Below are 17,927 nucleotides of genomic sequence, written 5' to 3'. Positions count from 1 at the left end.
ACCTTTTCCTGAGCATTTACTCCATGACACACCAACACACAGCGCCGCCTACCAGAGCTTTTCCAAGGGAAGCAGCTCTCGACTGCTCAGAACATCACTAGAAGTCAGAAGATGTCTCTGCACTGTGTTTGCATGATTTATTTGTGTTTATATAATCACAAAGGAAGTATGTAAGACAGAAGGACAAACTAAACTCAGCAATAGTGCAAATAAAAGTCAGTCATCTGTGTACAATTCTTAATATATTCCACCACCAGGATCAACTATACACACTGCTTAATCCCTCAGATTTTTACACTGTTCCAAAGAGTAGCTAGACTTCTCATTAATTAGTTTGTTGCTGTTATAAGAGTCTAAAAACTTAAGCCATGCACATTCTCCCACCTGATTGAATACAGATGTGACCCCATCTACATATATTGTTGCAGCTGTAGTTAAGATGGCAGCAGTCACACTTGTGTCTGCTGCCAGGCCTCTGCTTCTAAAGATAACAGGACTTGAAGCCTGGACTCAGTCTTCACTGTGTGTCAGAACGGAGAGGAGAGGCTGGTCATAGGGGAGAGGAGTCGGTTATAAATCAGTCTGATCCCAGGGCCTGACAGGGAGAGACATGGAGGAGGAGTTTATATTTGTTTCTTCTTATAAAACTTAAAGGAATAGAGGCAGACAGTGTGGTATGGGTGAGAAAGCGTGGAAAGCAGCTGTGATGGAAGATGTTTCTGTCATAAACAGAACCACATGCTTTTCAGAGGCAGTTGCATAAAAGATAAAGGTCACTTATTCAAATCTGCGGAAGAGGAAATGGGTGACAAAGAGCATGGGTGTTTGGTCAACTTTCCCCTGGTTAAAAATGAAGAAAACATGCTAGCAGTAAAAATCATCATACACACAACATTCACCCTTCATTCCCATGACCTTTGCCCCTTACTGGCTGTTCATCAGGGTCCATACCAGGCAGCAGAGCAGGCCAAATAGGCCTCCAGTAGGGTCTGATAATGAGGTTACACAGCAGTCATTCTGGATTTCCAAAACTATGAAAGAACATTGTGGTTTTGCATGTCTCAGAAAATTTCCCCTATACATTTTTTGGCCTGATTTCTTACCCTCCAGCCAGCACTTGATAGCAGTCTATAACAAAATGTCCTAAAATGAACTTGTAGAAACTTGAAAGCTGTTTGACACAACAACAGAATTGAGAGCAGAGCCTGTTTTGCCTTCTCCAATGACCAACCAACCTGTTCAAAAATAGTATACTCACAAGATATTTTGTAGAAGAATCAAATACAGAGACATTAACGCAGTAGTCTGATATATTGGGAAATAGGCATGTTTGCTTTCTCGCCAAGCAGGGACTTTTCTAGGATGTGAGGACATTGGGGGCTTAGTGCTGACCTCTTTGGGGTTCCAGGGAGATCCTACCCAGGGTAATTATTTTGATGACCGAGCTCTATTTTGATGGATTTTTTTTGCTCTTTGGCATCTTATTCACGCTTAAAAACTTTTTTTTCTTTCCAGATTAAGTATGAATTTGATGTTAAAGATAACAGTAGTTGTGAGTAGGCTAATAAGTATTGAGTAGAAACAGAAAACTTTGCAAAGCTTTTGATTTACTGGTCCATCTATGTCCTAACTCTCACCTATGGTCATGAGCTCTGGGTAGTGACCGAAAGAATGAGATCGTGGATACAAGCAGCCAAAATGAGTTTCCTCTGTGGGGTGGCTGGGCTCAGCCTTAGAGATAGGGTGAGGAGCTTGGAAATCCGGAGGGAGCTCGGAGTAGAACCGCTGCTCCTTTGGGTCAGTTGAAAAAGGGGTCAGTTGAGGTGGTTCGGGCATCTGATCAGGATGCCTCCTGGGCGCCTCCTGTTGGAGGTGTTCTGGGCATGTCCTTCTGGTAGGAGGCCCCGGGAGGACCCAGAACGCACCAGAGGGATTTCATATCTCCTCTGGCCTGAGAATGCCTCGGGGTCTCCCAGGAGGACCTGGAAAGTGTTGCTGGGGAGAGGGACATCTTGGGTGCTTTGCTTAGCCTGCTACCCCCACAACCCAGCCTGGATAAGCATATGATAATGGATTGATGGAATTTTGGGATACTTGTACTTGTACCATCTTATGCATCTTCTGACTTTACCTCCTCTACATCTTAAAGAGAAATCTTAAATTTTTTACTTTACCATAATTATTTGTCTGCATTAGTTACTTTGCAGACTCAGATTGATAATACAAAATCTAATCAACTAATAAATGATGATTATTATAGATTAATCTACCCAGCAGTATATAAAACATTTAAAATGGCCTCCACCTTTACCAGCTGCAACATCAAAGTGATTACTGATATGCGCACGAACTTGCAATGATCTTATTTTTTAAATATATATATATATATATATATATATATATATATATATATATAATATGTAGCTTTTATATGAAGATCCAGGGCTGTTTATAAGATGTTCAGGCCGCACAGGCCTAACAACACCACTGTTGCCAAGAGTTACATGAGAAGATCAATACCACTCTCTTCTATGGTAAATACATGTATGTAGTTGTAGTATGTAGTATGTAGTAACCGGCTGCTACATATTTAAAATATAAATAGTGGTAAGGAAGAGAGTGGTATCAGTTCTTTCACCTAAATCTTGAGTCCCAGCTGTTGTATTTTTCTAGACACAAGGATAATATACAAAAGGTCACATGTTTTATTTTTATATCGTAGTAAGCTCACCAAATGGAAGATAGGAAATCAGTCCAAAAGGTTACTGTATTGCAGAATGGTTTATTGTTATTTAAACTGTTGACAATATGTAGTTAATGGACAAAAATATAGATAACCAACATTGTCATCTGATAACTATGATCAAAACTAAAGTCTGTAAGAGGCCAAATGTTGTTGATCACACCTCAGTGACAACTGAAAATAGTGATGTACTGATGTTCCACTGGAACATTAGATGGCTGATGAGAGTGTGTGGGAACATCCTGTCGCAGGTCACTAAATGGCTTAGTAGAGCTACGGTTAATCATTTAATCAGACTACTGTCCTTGTTCCAGTATACAAGCACAAGAGGGGAATCGATTTATTGACTGAAGTATGTCCAACTCTGCTACGATAGATGGCGATATGCACCTTTTCAGCTTGTTAGTATTGGACCTTTTTCCAGTTGACCTATTACGTCACAGACCAAACAATCGACAAACAACTGAGCTACAGTTAGGTAGCAGCAAACTGGTACCACAGTGAACAACTTTACAGCTCTGTACATTTTGTACCTGCTGTACGCTTTACTTTATTTTTTCTTCTCTCTTCTATTACACATTTAATGATATTTGACTTCTGGCTCAAAGCCCGGGGCAGAAATTGTGGAGCATGTGCAAAGTGCCTAGGCCAGCTTGGGTCTGAGTAACTGTATACATGCAGGAGTAATTTGACTCCCAATCCCATTATCTGGGTGTGAATATTTCGATTTGGTATGATTTCAGTCAGACTAACATGCTTACATGTATTTTACAAGTCCAGTTTTAGTCAGACGAACACAATCAATTGATTTTCTCGAATGTCATGTAAACACACTGAGTTTCAAGACATATTTTGTTCAATTAAAGGAGCTTTATTTGCCTTGTATGTACACATTTTGCCTAAGCAAAGATCTAAGATGTATTAAGATCTTAGAGCTGACATTTAGTCAACTGACAGAAACTCAATCAGCAACTATGGTATATTGACAATTGATTTTTTATTTTTTTATTATTTTTTTTTAAAGCTGGAGTGTGAAGGGTTTGTCTCCCCCTTCTGGCAGTGGGAGTAATTACATAAACACTGTCAACACATGGTTATGAGTATGCCTGCAGGCGAGCCTCTCCCACAACCCTTAGGAGCACTCTCTTTATAATTATTATTTTGATCCCTCCTCTGAATGCCAAGTTTCTCTTCTATCTGGAGCATCCACTCAAAAAACTCTTCTTAGGATTTTTTGCCATACTCCTCGCTGCTGATTCACTTACTAAATGTAAATAAATTGATTTATTCCAATGTCAGCTGGAATAGGCTCCAGCCCCCCGTGACCCCTAACAGGATAAGCAGTTACGGAAAATGGATGTTTTTCTGTGTGAGAAAGGATGTTAACTGTTTACATAAAGCTTTGGCCTGTTCGCAGTTATCTTATTTCCTGTGTGACACTTTAAGGTCAACTTAACAAGATATCTAGTTTTCTGGTTAATATGTGATGTCATGTCAGCTTAATAACTTAATCTCTGTGTTGTAGTTTTGTTTGGACAGAAAATCTGAGCCTCTCTTGAGTTAGTTGGCTGCTCTTTGTGTGTGCGTGTGTGCGTGCGTGTGTGTCCTGGCGCTGATAATTGCAACCGTCTCTGACCATGCATCAAGACAGCGCTTGTGTTATCTGTCAGCAGCCTGTTAGCGAGGTGAACAACCATGACAGATCTCTCTCTCTCTCTGCGTCTCTCGCTGTCTGTTTCTCTCACCACGCCCCATTACACTGGAGGTGTGTCAGCGGCGGCTAGCGTTGTAAAGGCTATGATGAGAGCTCAGCTTTCTGCCGATGGTTGGCAGAAGCAGTGACACCAGTGAATGCCTCATCAGTCTCTCTGCTCTGCCTGTGCTCAGCAGTGCGTACTCAGTCTGGACCTCTCACAAACTTGAGGGTGACAGCAAAGAACCTACACACTCATTTTTCCCAGTATACCCACATACACACTTAGGGTTAAATTGATGATAGCCTACAGATCTGCTCGACACTGATTAGACACCAGGGTGATGATCTGTTCACACTCTGTTACACACATCACAAAAAAATACACACTTAATTCTACGTTGTTATCATGCACAGGACTCACTGTGTTGCATTACTGGCACACAATACTGGGGACAACCTTATAAAGCCAGATCGGAAAGTTAGTTGTTAAAGTGTGCTGGCAGTGCGGCTCTTAGGATGGTAATGTCTGTCCACTAGGCATGGGCGATATGGAGAATATTGTGACGATTTTGTAGGGTTGTCTATTGGTGCTTTCAGAAATATTTACACAGAGATTTTTGATATGTAATCATCAGTAATGTATATATACGGTTATAATGAGTATGTGGGTAGAAGCAAATCATAGAACAATCTGGTAAGGTCAGAAAATTGCATTACTTTACTGTAATGCTGCCTTTAAAACCAGGAAAAGACAACACTAAGATATCCAAAATCTAACCAGATTTCTAGTCTTATATTACGATATCGATATAATATCTGTATATTGCCCGGCCCTATGATCCACCGCTTCGTTCACAACTTAAATATCTCAACAGCTATTGGATGGATTGTTATTAGAGTTCTCAACAGGTTGAAAAAATTACATCCTGAATCCAACTGATCCATGTGAGTTGAAGCCGAAACCCGGCCCATCTGAGATCAATAAATAAAGTACTGAACCCAAGCACAGCCAAGCCCGGTACAAAGCGGCTATGTGGCAGCACAAGCCACACCTGTCTCCAGCAAAATATGCACCAGCTCGGTGGATCACTGGCTCTCCAGTATATTTCCCTAGCAGAGGAAGGACAGAGAGCCCAGCACAGAGCCTGGCTGCTCCCTCTCTGCAAGAATGAGAGGAAGCTGCTCGCTAAGTGCTCACTTTTTATTATTTTTTATTAATTTATTAAAAAGAAAAGATTGTTTTTTTCCACAGCCTGATCCCTTCCTGCCAATCAGTGCACATTTTCACTTTTGCACATTTACCTCAAAGCACCACTGTGCCCAAGTACAGCCTCTCAGAGCGTGGCTGTAGACTCTTGGTCATACATGCTTATGTTTATGAGTAAACATAAACAGCTTTCCGTTTACTTCCGTTTACTTCCTTTTAGTTTGAGCAAAGGGGCAGCCGTTGCAGCCACAACCAATAGCAATGAAGTAGTGTGTGGAGGAGACAGTGGTCGTTGCTGTGTTTAACCAATAAAACGCTGTCTGGCCTGCCGTGAGTTGGGAGACAGGCGTGGAACGTAAGAAAATGGAAAATGTATCAACAACAATATCACAATTCACCGTGTTAGCTACCAAGCTTAAAGCTAAAAGTCACTCGCCTTGCATTCACTCGTGTGTGATGACCTTGCCCTTATTCTCTGTAGTCAGTCAGTGATCAACAGACATTCAATTTAGGGGTGGCGACATGAACAAAGATCAGAATTATTTTTCAAGAGCCTCTATTCATCATCTCAATCAACAAGTGGAGTCCTATGCTCAGACTAGGCTGCTCTTTCCATTGGAACAGCATGACAGCTGCTGTGGGAACACTAACTTCCCACTAATTAATCCACCAAAATCAGTTTCTGATTTAATCTGAGGCCACAGAGAGACCGTGCAGTCGCTGAATCATGCATTATCCACTGTATAACAGCTTCTTTCAAATCACCTCTCTCTCATAGTTTGTCTCTCTTTGCAAAGCTCAGCTGGAGAACGAAGGGTTAAAACATACACACGCGTCATATACATGGATGCACTTGACACTGTTTGTTTAGATCGATCCAAGGTTAGTGTGTAGCTGCTCCTGCACACGCACACACACACAAAGCACATTGAAGACGTGCCGGTGGACTTCAGGTGGCTGGGTTCTCCATGACTTTGATGAGACATACAGTACACTTAAACACACACACACACACACACACACACAGACGAGTATCAAGATGTTCCCTGGGGAATAGTCCCATGAGAAATACGCGTCTGCACTGTTCCTACAGCATGTATTAATTAGCCCGGTGTGCAGAGAGCACAGTGTATTGTCTTGTGTGGGATGGACTGTTAATGACGGGCTGTGAAACATGACACAACACCTGTTGTTTGGCTGAATACAAAGATGCTTGTTCTTTCTTCATCAAACTGTCTGTCTGCGTCCGCGGCTGACTGAGGACGTCTGTTTTATATATCTGTCTGTCTGTCATGAGTCCTGGGAAGGAAAGATAGATGTTTGATATGAAAGAGAGGAGGAGAGGAGAGGAGCTGCTCACATTTTCCATCTGTTGATTCCACTCATTCTTTGTGTTGTCTACCTTCCACTCTCTCTGTTTCCTCCTCTTCCCTGAAAGACTCATAAAGTCAGTCTCATTGCACTTATTTGCCTACAGCCCTGTTATATACATTTATATCACCCTATTTTCCTTGCCCATAAAGCAAAAGCAAATGTTGAGAGTTTATTTCCCTTTGTTTCAGTACATCCCATCCTGTCATAAACGGTGAATTTTAAACAAATTCCCCCTCAGGACTCGGACACCTGAAACCTGCACTATAGCCAGGGCCCAGGAGAGCCATCAATAATTGATTGTGTACCAACACTAACTTGGCGTGGTGCGAGAGAAGCCAAGGTCTAGACAAAACAGGGCTCCAAATGCACACGGCATCAAGATAAGAGCGAGCAGTTACAGCCTATTTTGTTTTGCTAGGGAAATATTGTGACATAGATGGTCAGTCACATGCACACATATCCATTATTTATCTCTGCTGAGCTGTTTCCTGATTGTTGCAACCCATTTCAGAAAGTATTTAGAGGAGTCTTCTTTTATTGTGGTAAATCAGCTGCATAAATAGCTGTCCGAAATGCTTTCCTGATCCACTGTTGCAAGAATTCCGAACTCATAACAAGAGTTTTAATAACATTGTGGTGCAGATGCTCTGAAAGTCACACTGAGCTGTGTGTAAGCAGTATGCTGTCCCACGGCTCCACCTACTGGACAAATGAAGTAACACAGGCTCTCAGTGTCGTGTAGAGTGTGTCAATGATGAAAAAAAATAGTGATAGGAGGATTCATTCAGGTGCTGCATTTAACTCAGACAGTCCACTTAACTAAAGAGATTTGTGTTGGACAAATCTGTTTTTAACTCCCACGCAGAAATCCCAATTAACTGGGACCCTTGCTGGAGAGAACGTAGCTCAGTACTGGTCAACCATGCCCACATGTTTTGGTATTGTACATGTATTCAACTGTTTTGGGACACTAAACAAAGCAGGAGCAGAGCCAAACAATGCAAACATTTGGTTCTCAGCCCAAACCCAGGGGGCTCTGGAGACATGATCCCATTTACGGAAGCTATATGCGCTATTATTCAAACCATTTGAGATAACAGAATGTCTTAAAATCTGTACATCATTTGGGAAAAAACGTGATAGTTGCCAAAGAAAAAAAGTGGTTTGTCAAACATATGGCCCATGGGCCAGAACCGGCCTGCCAAAGGGTCCAAGCAGGCCCACCGGATGACTTTACTCATCTAATAGTGAAGGCTAAGGTCAGTTTTCAGGAATAAGTTAAACGGTGATTAGTTTTCTTAATGTAAAATGCTTCCTGAGAAGGCTTTCCACCCTGACCAGAATACAGGTCTCCAAAAAACAATTTGGTCATATTTTAAAGATATTGAACATTGTGCAAAATATGAATAATTTAAATCAATCAGCAGCTTTGGTACAAAAGAATCTGTATTAGACTTATGCCCTAAAACATTACTGGTGGAACACTGCTGCTGAGACTGACAAAGTTCTTAATTTGGAAATGGCTTGTAAGGCAGAGGAAGACTCAGACCTCCTGTCTATTTTTGTAAGCTGAAACCATTTCCCTCAGTGTAAACAAAGCTTTTACTTACTTTTATTTCACAGATAAGAAACAATAAATTGTGAAGACAATAAAGCCTCCACAAAATAGCATTTTAAGTCTTGTGTGTGATTTATCCTGGCTTCATATGAGCAGAGGAAATCTCTGCTTGTCGCTAGGCTAATTTATACAATGTAAAATGCCATAGGCTCATGCTAATAACGTTAGCACGTTGTATTTGTTTGGAAAACATGTTTAGTATAAGACAGTTGTTTTATCAGTGAACCTTGTGAGTTGTTATGGAGCCAAATTAGGTGCCGTTACCTTTGTTAAATGTTGCTGTTGTTACTACACAGGAGTCGAAATTTATGCACATGCAATGACTGTAAATGGTCGACTGACTGAATGTGGAGATTTATTGTAGAAATTGCATTTATTCTTCTGAAGACATCACAGGCTGTTTGTCACCTATTTTTTAAATGGATGAGCCATTTTCAAATGCAGGAGGGAAATTTGGAGGTGTTTGCTATTTTTAGGATATTATGTAGTGATTTTCTTTGTTCTGATCATCTGTATCTAATTGTTCTCCAACTGTTGTTATCTCTCTGAAACCACAACACAAAAAATGTTGAGGATGACTAATTTCCACTCCCGCCACTTTAAAGAGGCTAAATTTGTCTGTTGTTACTATTTTTTAAGTTACATAACACAGGTAGGGATTTGGTGTAAACAGCATTACTAATCTTGAGAGCTATTTTTGTTACTGTGCTGGAGTAGAGTTCACAGACTGAATCAAATCTGCTACATTTAAATCCATCCCATAATAATCTGAGCTGATGCAAATCAACAACAATGCAAGTCTTCAATACTGTGAATTACATGTAAGGCCAAAAGAAGAACATTTACTTGGTTATATTAAATCTCTTCTGGAAATAGCATAAACATCAATAAACAACATGGACACATATTATTATGCCAATGACACAAAGTTGATGGTATTTTAAAAAACTTTAAAGATTTGGGGCTTTAGAGAAAACATTTGGGACTGGAGCGCCACAAGCCATCCATCTGCTCTCCCTCGAAAAACCAGCTGTTAATTCTAGCCACACACCTACCAACATACACATGACTATGAAAGTTGTATATCCTAGCGATGAGACAGAAATTGCTACTTGACAAGGATAAATAAAGTCTAGCTTTCAGTCTCTTGTTAGCCGTGTTTACCAAGATCTGTGGACGTCCAAGGCATGTGAAATCACCTAGAAGCTCTCACAGTCAGTGGTGATGGACCACCAAGAGTTATAACAGCCAACGCACAAACCACATCTCCTTCCTTCCTGCCAAAAACCTCTTTCCTTTTGTCTCTGTGTTTCCAGGTAAATGGTGTGAACATCGAGGGCATGCGGCATGCAGAGGTGGTGGCCTTCATAAAGAAAGGTGGAGATGAGACCTGGCTGTTGGTGGTCGATCCAGAGACAGACGAACACTTCAAGAGGAGGGGGATCATCCCCACAGTCAGCCATATCAGAGGTAGGGCTGCATGATTAAATGTTACTGTAAGTGTGGCGTATAACTCTGAACTTCCAGGATGCAACAGCATCACATATGTTGTCGTCATGTGTTGGCCTATTAGAAAGTGATAGCAGATATTTTACTGCAGAGTATCAGGCTGTCAACTAGAGCTGCAACGATAAGTCAATTAAAGGTTTAGTCAATTGACAGAAAATTATTGGCAACTATTTGATAACTCAACAATCGTTTTAGGAATTTTCTAAGCAAAAAGACCAAATATTTGTTGGTTTCAAGCGTCTTAAATGTGAGAATGTTATGCTTTTCTTTATCTTTAATACAATTTGAAGACTTCACCTTGGGCTCTGGGAAATTACACAGAACATTTTAACACTTTATTGTAAAGGTCGATCATTTCGTTTAGAACATTTTCTGGAAAGAACAACTTAATTTGGTACTAAAAGAGAGGAAGTTCTGCTGTCTCACTTATTTTACAGTGTAGTTAATTGTGTTGCATTTATAAGCAGTTGTTGATTTACAAATAAATTTCTTTGAAAGAAAGGGTACATTAAAACCCAATTATTCATCATTCAGTTATTTCTGAAAATGTTTTCTTCTTATTAACTTACTTCTTATTCCCCACAAATTTCACTTTGTTACATTCTCAGCTGACCTGCTGTGCATTGAGTAAAATATTAAAGGTTACAATTAATTGAAATTAAACCACTTGAACACTGTCTCAGTTTTCCTATATTTGTTTATCAAATTACATCATCCTTTGTAGAAAACTTACAAGGAAATGGTTAGGAAGTTACACACCTGTGAAATAGAGTACTGCAGGGATGACATTTGTTTGTTGGCCGACCCAGAAGTTAGCATCGTCCGTGGTCCCCTTGTCAAAAAGTCACTGGGATTTTTCCATTGGATTTTGGATATTTGCAAAGAATAAAATCTTTGGCAAACAAAAGTGTATGATGCTTACAAGTTTTGTTGAGCAAGATAATCTTCACAAATGAACATCACTTCTATGATTTCTGAAGCCTGAATGCAATGGCCAGAAGTAAAGAGCTAATTTGTTACAACAACTTGCTTAAGACACGTTAAAGCTTCTTGAGTGGGGTATTTACTGACATATTTTGTCGTAGAACAAAACATAACAGTCTCTTAGGCTTGTGCTAACCACAGACCTTATCTCAGGCATCTAACCTATTGACTATGAGATGAGGGAACCGCGTGCTAAAATGCTACCTCATATCCGCGTTTTAGGACTCACTCCTGCAGCGCTCTTTTAATCGTTACCAAAATGTGTTTATGCTCACTGCGCAAAGTCAGAGAAAAGTGTCGTTCTCAACTCATGAAACATTGTCAGATGTTAAAATATAATACGACAAAACTCTTAAGACTACAACTTGTTGACTGAGATCCTGTCCCTTTGAATATGAACTATGCATAAAGATACCTCAATATTGATATTGCAATGATATTGTTGGGTATCGTCATCATCAAATAATTGAACAGTCTGGTAGGTTTGATATTACGCTATCCAAAATTGAAGGCAATATCCATACTCATAGGACAATAACGATACATTGCCCAGGCCTAAAGATTATCAAGTCTGTACTGGAGTGTAAAACAACAATCTCTGTGCTTTTCTGTTCTTCACCCGATGCCCTCTGTGCGCATTGTTTGTTTCCACAGACTACGATGGTCCGTCCATATCCAACGGCTCCCCCAACCCTCAGATCAACGGCAGCTCCACCACACAGTCCATCAGGTCCACACACTCCGACCTCAGCAGCCAGGGCAACAGCACACAGGTGGGTGTAGGTTCAGGTATGGTGCTGTGTTCGGTCATTTGTCCCTCACATGAAACTCACTGTCTGTCTCTCCACCTTCAATAATACCCCCGTCTAGCTGGCGGATGATGACGGTGGCCGGATGGACCCTTTTGCCGAGATGGGCCTGAGTCTGAGCGCTACGGCAGCAGAAGAGAAGATGAAGGTCCACGCCAAAGAAAAGAAGAAGGCGCCGCAGATGGACTGGATGAAGAAATACGAGCTGTTCAGCAACTTCTGAGACTTTCCCCTCCGTGGACTCTGTAAACACCACAGATCTGAGCTCTCTGCAGCTCGCTCCCTCATACAACCGAAGATATTTTGTTCCTGGAATTCAATGTGACGAAAGGAAAAGGTTGTACGACGGATTCTCTTTTAAGCCACTATGGAGACTCTTTACCAGCTATGTTACCCTCTTCAAAACAAAGTGCTGACTGCAAAAACTGTGTATACTTTGCTACAATCACACTGTTCAGAAGGAAGAGCATTTTGAAAAGCTCCAGATACGTGTACTTCTATTAGATGGGAGTCTTGCAATCAAGTTTTCACAAATTTGCCTAAATCCTCATCACCTTTTCTCCACTTTGATCACCCCATTATCCCCGCTCATAGAGACTCAAATAAGGGAGATAGTTATTTTTATATTTAAAAAGTATAAACACCTATTAAAAAAACAGCATCCCATCATCACGGACTGCATTTTAAAGAGTTTTATGGACACTGTGACATTAATGATTGTGGACATTGTGGGAGTTTTGGCCCAAAGTTGGCAGAAGATCACTGTGAAAGAGTTGAGACCCTCCACCTCGAGCCCACGCAGATGTTTGATCACAATCACTGACAAAGAAAAGGATGGCTTTGTGTAACATCTCCTACATGTATTTGTATTTTTACATAGAGTTAATTAACTGGTCGTCAGATCAGCTCGGCTTTACTTGTTATATTAGCACTCAGTCTTACTAATGTATCACCACTAACCTCTTTTCCCAAAGTGCTCCAGTGGACGTGCATAACCAAGGGAAGCACCACTAACATTAAATTTATTGATAAAGTAAACAATGGAAACTGGAACGTCTTAGAAAGGAAGGTTTTCTCAGGGCATGATGAATGAGTGAATCATTAGAGGGTGCTTGATGTGTGCAGCAGAGGGCAACCTGACACCACAAATACAGGCTCCTCTTGACACTTAAACTAAACAGACTAAATGTTTATCCTGGCTTTTTTAATGGGGGTTGTGTCGGACTGTTTCTCAGGCCTTGTTTACACATATACAGATATTTTTGAAAGCTTATATTTTCCCCTCTGTTTTATAAGATAATTCTGATACGAGTGATGCTCTGGACATGCTGAAATCCCGCTCCAGAAAGTGTCCCACTATCTGCTTGTTCAACCAAGTCTGATCCAAAACTGTTGTTTCTGGAGGACTCTAAACTGCAGGTGCTGAGCTGGAGCAAAACCATTGGATGCAGCCATATATTTAAAGATAACAGAATACAGGACCCCAAGATGGCGCCTATTTGTTCTAAAGGAAATACGCCAAGAAGTGTTAAAGCTTCCAGGTTTACTTCAGCATGTAGTGTTTCTCCAGTCGCTCCACCCACAAGGTCCTGCTCAACTTAGAGACTTCACATTGTGATGATGTCATGGATTTTAAATCACATTTACTAGCTTGAGTTTTCATATATAAAATCTCCATGGCTCAAAAACGCATCATATAAAGTCATAATTGACCTTGTGTGCAGTTTGAGGTGTCTCGTCAATAGTTTGACAGATGTTGCAGGGTATTTTTTTCGCTGCAATACTGCAAGGGGCCACTTGAAAAAAATCCCGAGGGTTCCTGGGGTCCTGGGTGCAGCTGACAACTCTGTTGGTCTGCAAAGTAGGCATGCCAATACAGTCTCACTCTGACCTCTTTACATATTGACATTTGGTCATGGACTTTCCATGTCCACATATTACATGCAAGGTATCCTGGGTGCGATGGTTGTTGACATTCTGGGACACTGTCAAGTTCTGCCAGTTACATGCATTGTCTTCTTTCAAAATACACTTCCATTTTCCCAGAAAATTTAACATTTACATACAGTCTCTTTCAAAATAAACGCACTATGTCAGTGCAACAATGCAAATTGACGCTTTTTTCCTTTAGGAAAAAATAATGGGTTTGGCTTTATAATCTCAGGGGACGCAAACACCACTCTCCCAGGTGAACGTCAGTGTTTGTTGGACCCATCCACCACCCCTCTCGCCTGCCCTACTCGCACTTTCGCCATCTTATTTCCATTCTCGTCCTGCTCATTTCCCCCTGAGCACTGTTAAACCAAAATGGCGACTGGCCATTTATCTTGCCAACATTAAAGGACAGTTTTGTTTTGTTTTTTTGTTAGTGTCTGACTTTAAGTGAGACTGGGTTGGGCATGCACAAATTAAGGAGATCATTTACCACACGTTCTGTTTTACACGCCCACACAGATAAACAGTAACTGAACTTTTAGAAAACCTTTCAGAGACCTACAACTCTGATTGCGTGGAGATGAGGCAAAAAAAAAAAGTAGACACAAATATTTGCATACGTTTACACAAGGCCTTAGTTAGGAGCCATAACTTCCTGGAGTATTCACTGGTTGCCTGGCAACAGCTCAAGGCCAAGAAACAGTCTGGTACAAAACTGCATATTGTAGTTTTTATACTTGTAGACAAACAAGACATAACAGGCTAATTAGTGAACTTACGGGGTGCCAGGCTAGCTGTTTCCCCTGTTTCTACTCTTTGTGCTAAGCTAAGCTAACTGGCTGCTTGCGTTAGCTTCATATTGAACATGCAGACATAAGAGCATTACAGATCTTCTTGTCTAACTTTCCAACAGAAAGCAAGAGTATTTCCCAGGAAAGTCATATTATTCCTTAAATAAGAACAGGGTGAGGAAAGAGGCTCAGAAGTGCAACATGAGTGTGAGCAGGTCGTGGGGCGGAGAGAGAGCAGGAGAAGCTACACAGTGAGGTCAGAGATGCTCTGAAGGATCTAGTGAAAGAGACTGTGGGAGCCATGGAGCGTACAGAGGATTACTACACACACACAGGGACAGCTGTCTTACACACATTTGGAGCATGATCTGTGTATGTGTGGACTGGAGAAGGTATACATGCCGCAATCCACGCAGTGTTGACACAATGCATTACAACAAGTGGAGAGTCATCTATGTGGACATGTTGTCTTTGTTTTGTATCCATTCACACCCTTTACAGAGCACACACACTACTCTAACGGTAGTGTCTAGATTCATCCTCGTACATCCGTCTGTGTGTGGAGTAGGGCTCACTCTGTTTGTTCTAACAGTCACAGCAAAAACTCTATGTTACCATGGCTGATGTATATACAGTAAAGCATACAGTATATATGGCAGGTTGCATTTTTTTCAATAAAGTGTGACAATGGCGTTTTGGAATATTTTAAATTGTCTCTGTCGTCTCTTGAATGCTTAACATTTTGTTTTCCACAACTTTGTTTTGAACCTCTCTGTGCAAACCGAAACTATTTCGCCCTCTCACATTCCTCCTTTTTTATTGGTCTCTCTGTTATTACAATGTCTCTCATTCGCTGCTGTTTCCACTCTTTCTTTCCCTCTCAGCCCCCGCGCTCTCTCCATCTCTCTTGCTGAGGATTATGCCGGCGTACAGTTTCACTTTCAGCCTGTTCTCACAATTCACCACCAGCCAGCTGCTGTGAGCTTTCAGGCCACGCAGAGGTTAAACAGAGGTCAAAAGTGTATTCGTGTGAACATGTCTGTCTGTGTGGTGGGGGTGACGGAGGTTTTCATGTGCGTCAGGGTTGAGGTGTTCAGCACTTGGGTGTGGGTGTTTTTTGTCTGCATCTTTATCCAGTCTTTGTGTATTTGGTCTTCGACAAAACAGTGGTGAAAGAAGTGTCTGTTTACCAAAGTACAGGTAGAACAATGTTAAAATACTCCATTACAAGTAGAAGTCCCTCATTTAAAACTTTGAATCCTGTCTGAGTTGAAGTCCAGGAATTTTATCAGCTAAATATACATAAATTACTAAAATTAAAATAAGTGGTCAGGCAGGAAAATTGTCCCTTTACTAATGTATAATAGAGTTAATGATGCATTAATGTGTAAGCAGCATTTTACTGGTGTAGCTGATTGAGGTGAAGCTAGTTTTAACCATTACAGTGTAGAAAGAGTACTATATGTGTGCTATGTATTTGGGCTGAACCTGACCCGGCCCCATTGCGCAAGGCCTGGCCACCAGATACTAGCTGGCGAGCTCCCCCTCAGGTCTGGCTCGACAAGGAGGCCCCAGCGTCCCTTATTGGGCAAAGTGCTCAAAGTCCGAGTGGTCCGTTTCATCAAGGTCTTCTTGAATCGCTCTTACTCTGACCCCTGGAACCGCTTTGCCTCGGGAGACTCTACCAGGGGCTATAAGCCCAGGACAACACAGCTCCCACGTTAAAAGGGACACGCAAACCCCTCCACCACATTAAGGTGGCAATTCTCAGAGCACGCTGGAGGGATTACATATCTCATCTGGCCTGGGAACGCCTTGGGGTCCCCCAGGAGGAGCTGGAAAGCATTGCTGGGGAGAGGGACGTCTGGGGTGCTTTGCTTGGCCTGCTGCCACCACAACCTGGCCTCAGAAGAGCAGATGAAAATGGATGGATGGATTCTACCTCTATAGACGGCAGCCTGTGCACTTAACGGATTATGGATTTAAGAGACAAAACTCAGAGAATGACACAAAAAGGGACGACAGGAAAAAACATGTATGTACACTAGGGTGAGTGCACTGAGCACTGTTGGACTAACGTTAAATAACCTGCCACTTCTTACAGAATCAACAGCAGAATAAATCATCACCAAGGCAGCCAACACAGAGAGTTATCAACAGTTTAAACTGCACAGCAACTGAAGCCACAAACACACATTTTACGTCAAAAGAGAAACTGCACAGTTTTTGCACACCACATCGTGCGCGCACAAAACTACATTGCTAGGCAACGCAGTGGTTGTTGACATCCTCATTTGTACAGTGAGTTCACTGTGTGTGTCATATTATGTATGCTCCGGGTTCAACTTCTCCGCTCGTTCATTCTCAGAGTATGATATAACCAGTCCGCCTAGTCTCTCAGTCCCAGTGTAACCAGTCCATTCAGACTCTGCACTCCTCAAAGTGTTCACAAACAGCAGAAAGGCCTCACACACCTCACTGAAGGTAAAAGTGAACGTAGAAATGACAGCTGGTGGATCCATCGTGAGCTTTTTAGTATTTAGCATGTTAGCTCGACTCAGCGTGCACCTGTTGGTGACATGTTATGTGGATGTAATTTGGGTCACTAAGCGCGCTTGCTGAGTGGAGCATTAAATCAGTGGAATAAAGACAGATTTAATGACCTTTTTTTTTTTACAGAAAAAAATATGCCAGGTACAATAATGATGATCACAACACATGATAGCATGATCCTTAACCCATTTAATCCCATGACCATGAAAAAAGTTTTCAGATATAAGGCTCTAAAAATATTACCGAATGATTTATCAACATATTTCCAGCAAATATATGAATGAACTATGTGCAGTGTCACGTGTTTACTGTAAATTGTCACATGACCAGAGCTGTTTACTTCCTGGTTGCACCAGGCGAGGATGGCTGCATCAAAGCTCCAAAACAAAAGGATGGTAAAGTCTGTTAACATAAGGATATGGCAGAAATGTTTGTACACATTATCTTTAAAGTGTCAAGTATTGACATGTGCATTTGTTACTCAACTCTGTTCAGTGGGGTCACAGAATTATTGAACATGTTGATGGCAACAATAGTGACCAGTGGGATAAAACTGTGCATCTAAATGTACACGTACTTACACACATACATAGTTCTTGTTCTACCTAACCTTTAACTCTTCTTTCTTTAGGTTCACTTTGAGTAAAGTTTTGGATATGTGGGATCTAGGTGACGGCCCAGACAAGGCATACGACCTTACAGTTGTCT

The 17,927-nt window shown here is 41.3% G+C and overlaps 1 protein-coding gene across 1 annotated transcript in view; it reads left to right on the top strand.

The window, feature by feature from the left end:
- The window catches only part of LOC125879706 (Na(+)/H(+) exchange regulatory cofactor NHE-RF2), a 55,499-nt gene extending 40,123 nt beyond the window's left edge, over positions 1 to 15,376 (top strand). Inside the window, exons 4-6 of the mRNA XM_049561713.1 lie at positions 9,955 to 10,108; positions 11,786 to 11,904; positions 12,002 to 15,376. Coding sequence (XP_049417670.1) covers positions 9,955 to 10,108; positions 11,786 to 11,904; positions 12,002 to 12,163 — 435 coding nt within the window. The 3' untranslated portion in view covers positions 12,164 to 15,376. The remainder of the gene's footprint in view (positions 1 to 9,954; positions 10,109 to 11,785; positions 11,905 to 12,001) is intronic.
- The last annotated feature ends 2,551 nt before the right edge of the window (positions 15,377 to 17,927 follow it).

The sequence above is a fragment of the Epinephelus fuscoguttatus genome, linkage group LG19 (assembly GCF_011397635.1).
Source record: "Epinephelus fuscoguttatus linkage group LG19, E.fuscoguttatus.final_Chr_v1".
Taxonomy (NCBI): Eukaryota; Metazoa; Chordata; class Actinopteri; order Perciformes; family Serranidae; genus Epinephelus; species Epinephelus fuscoguttatus.
This window is presented reverse-complemented; position numbering and strand designations above follow the sequence as displayed.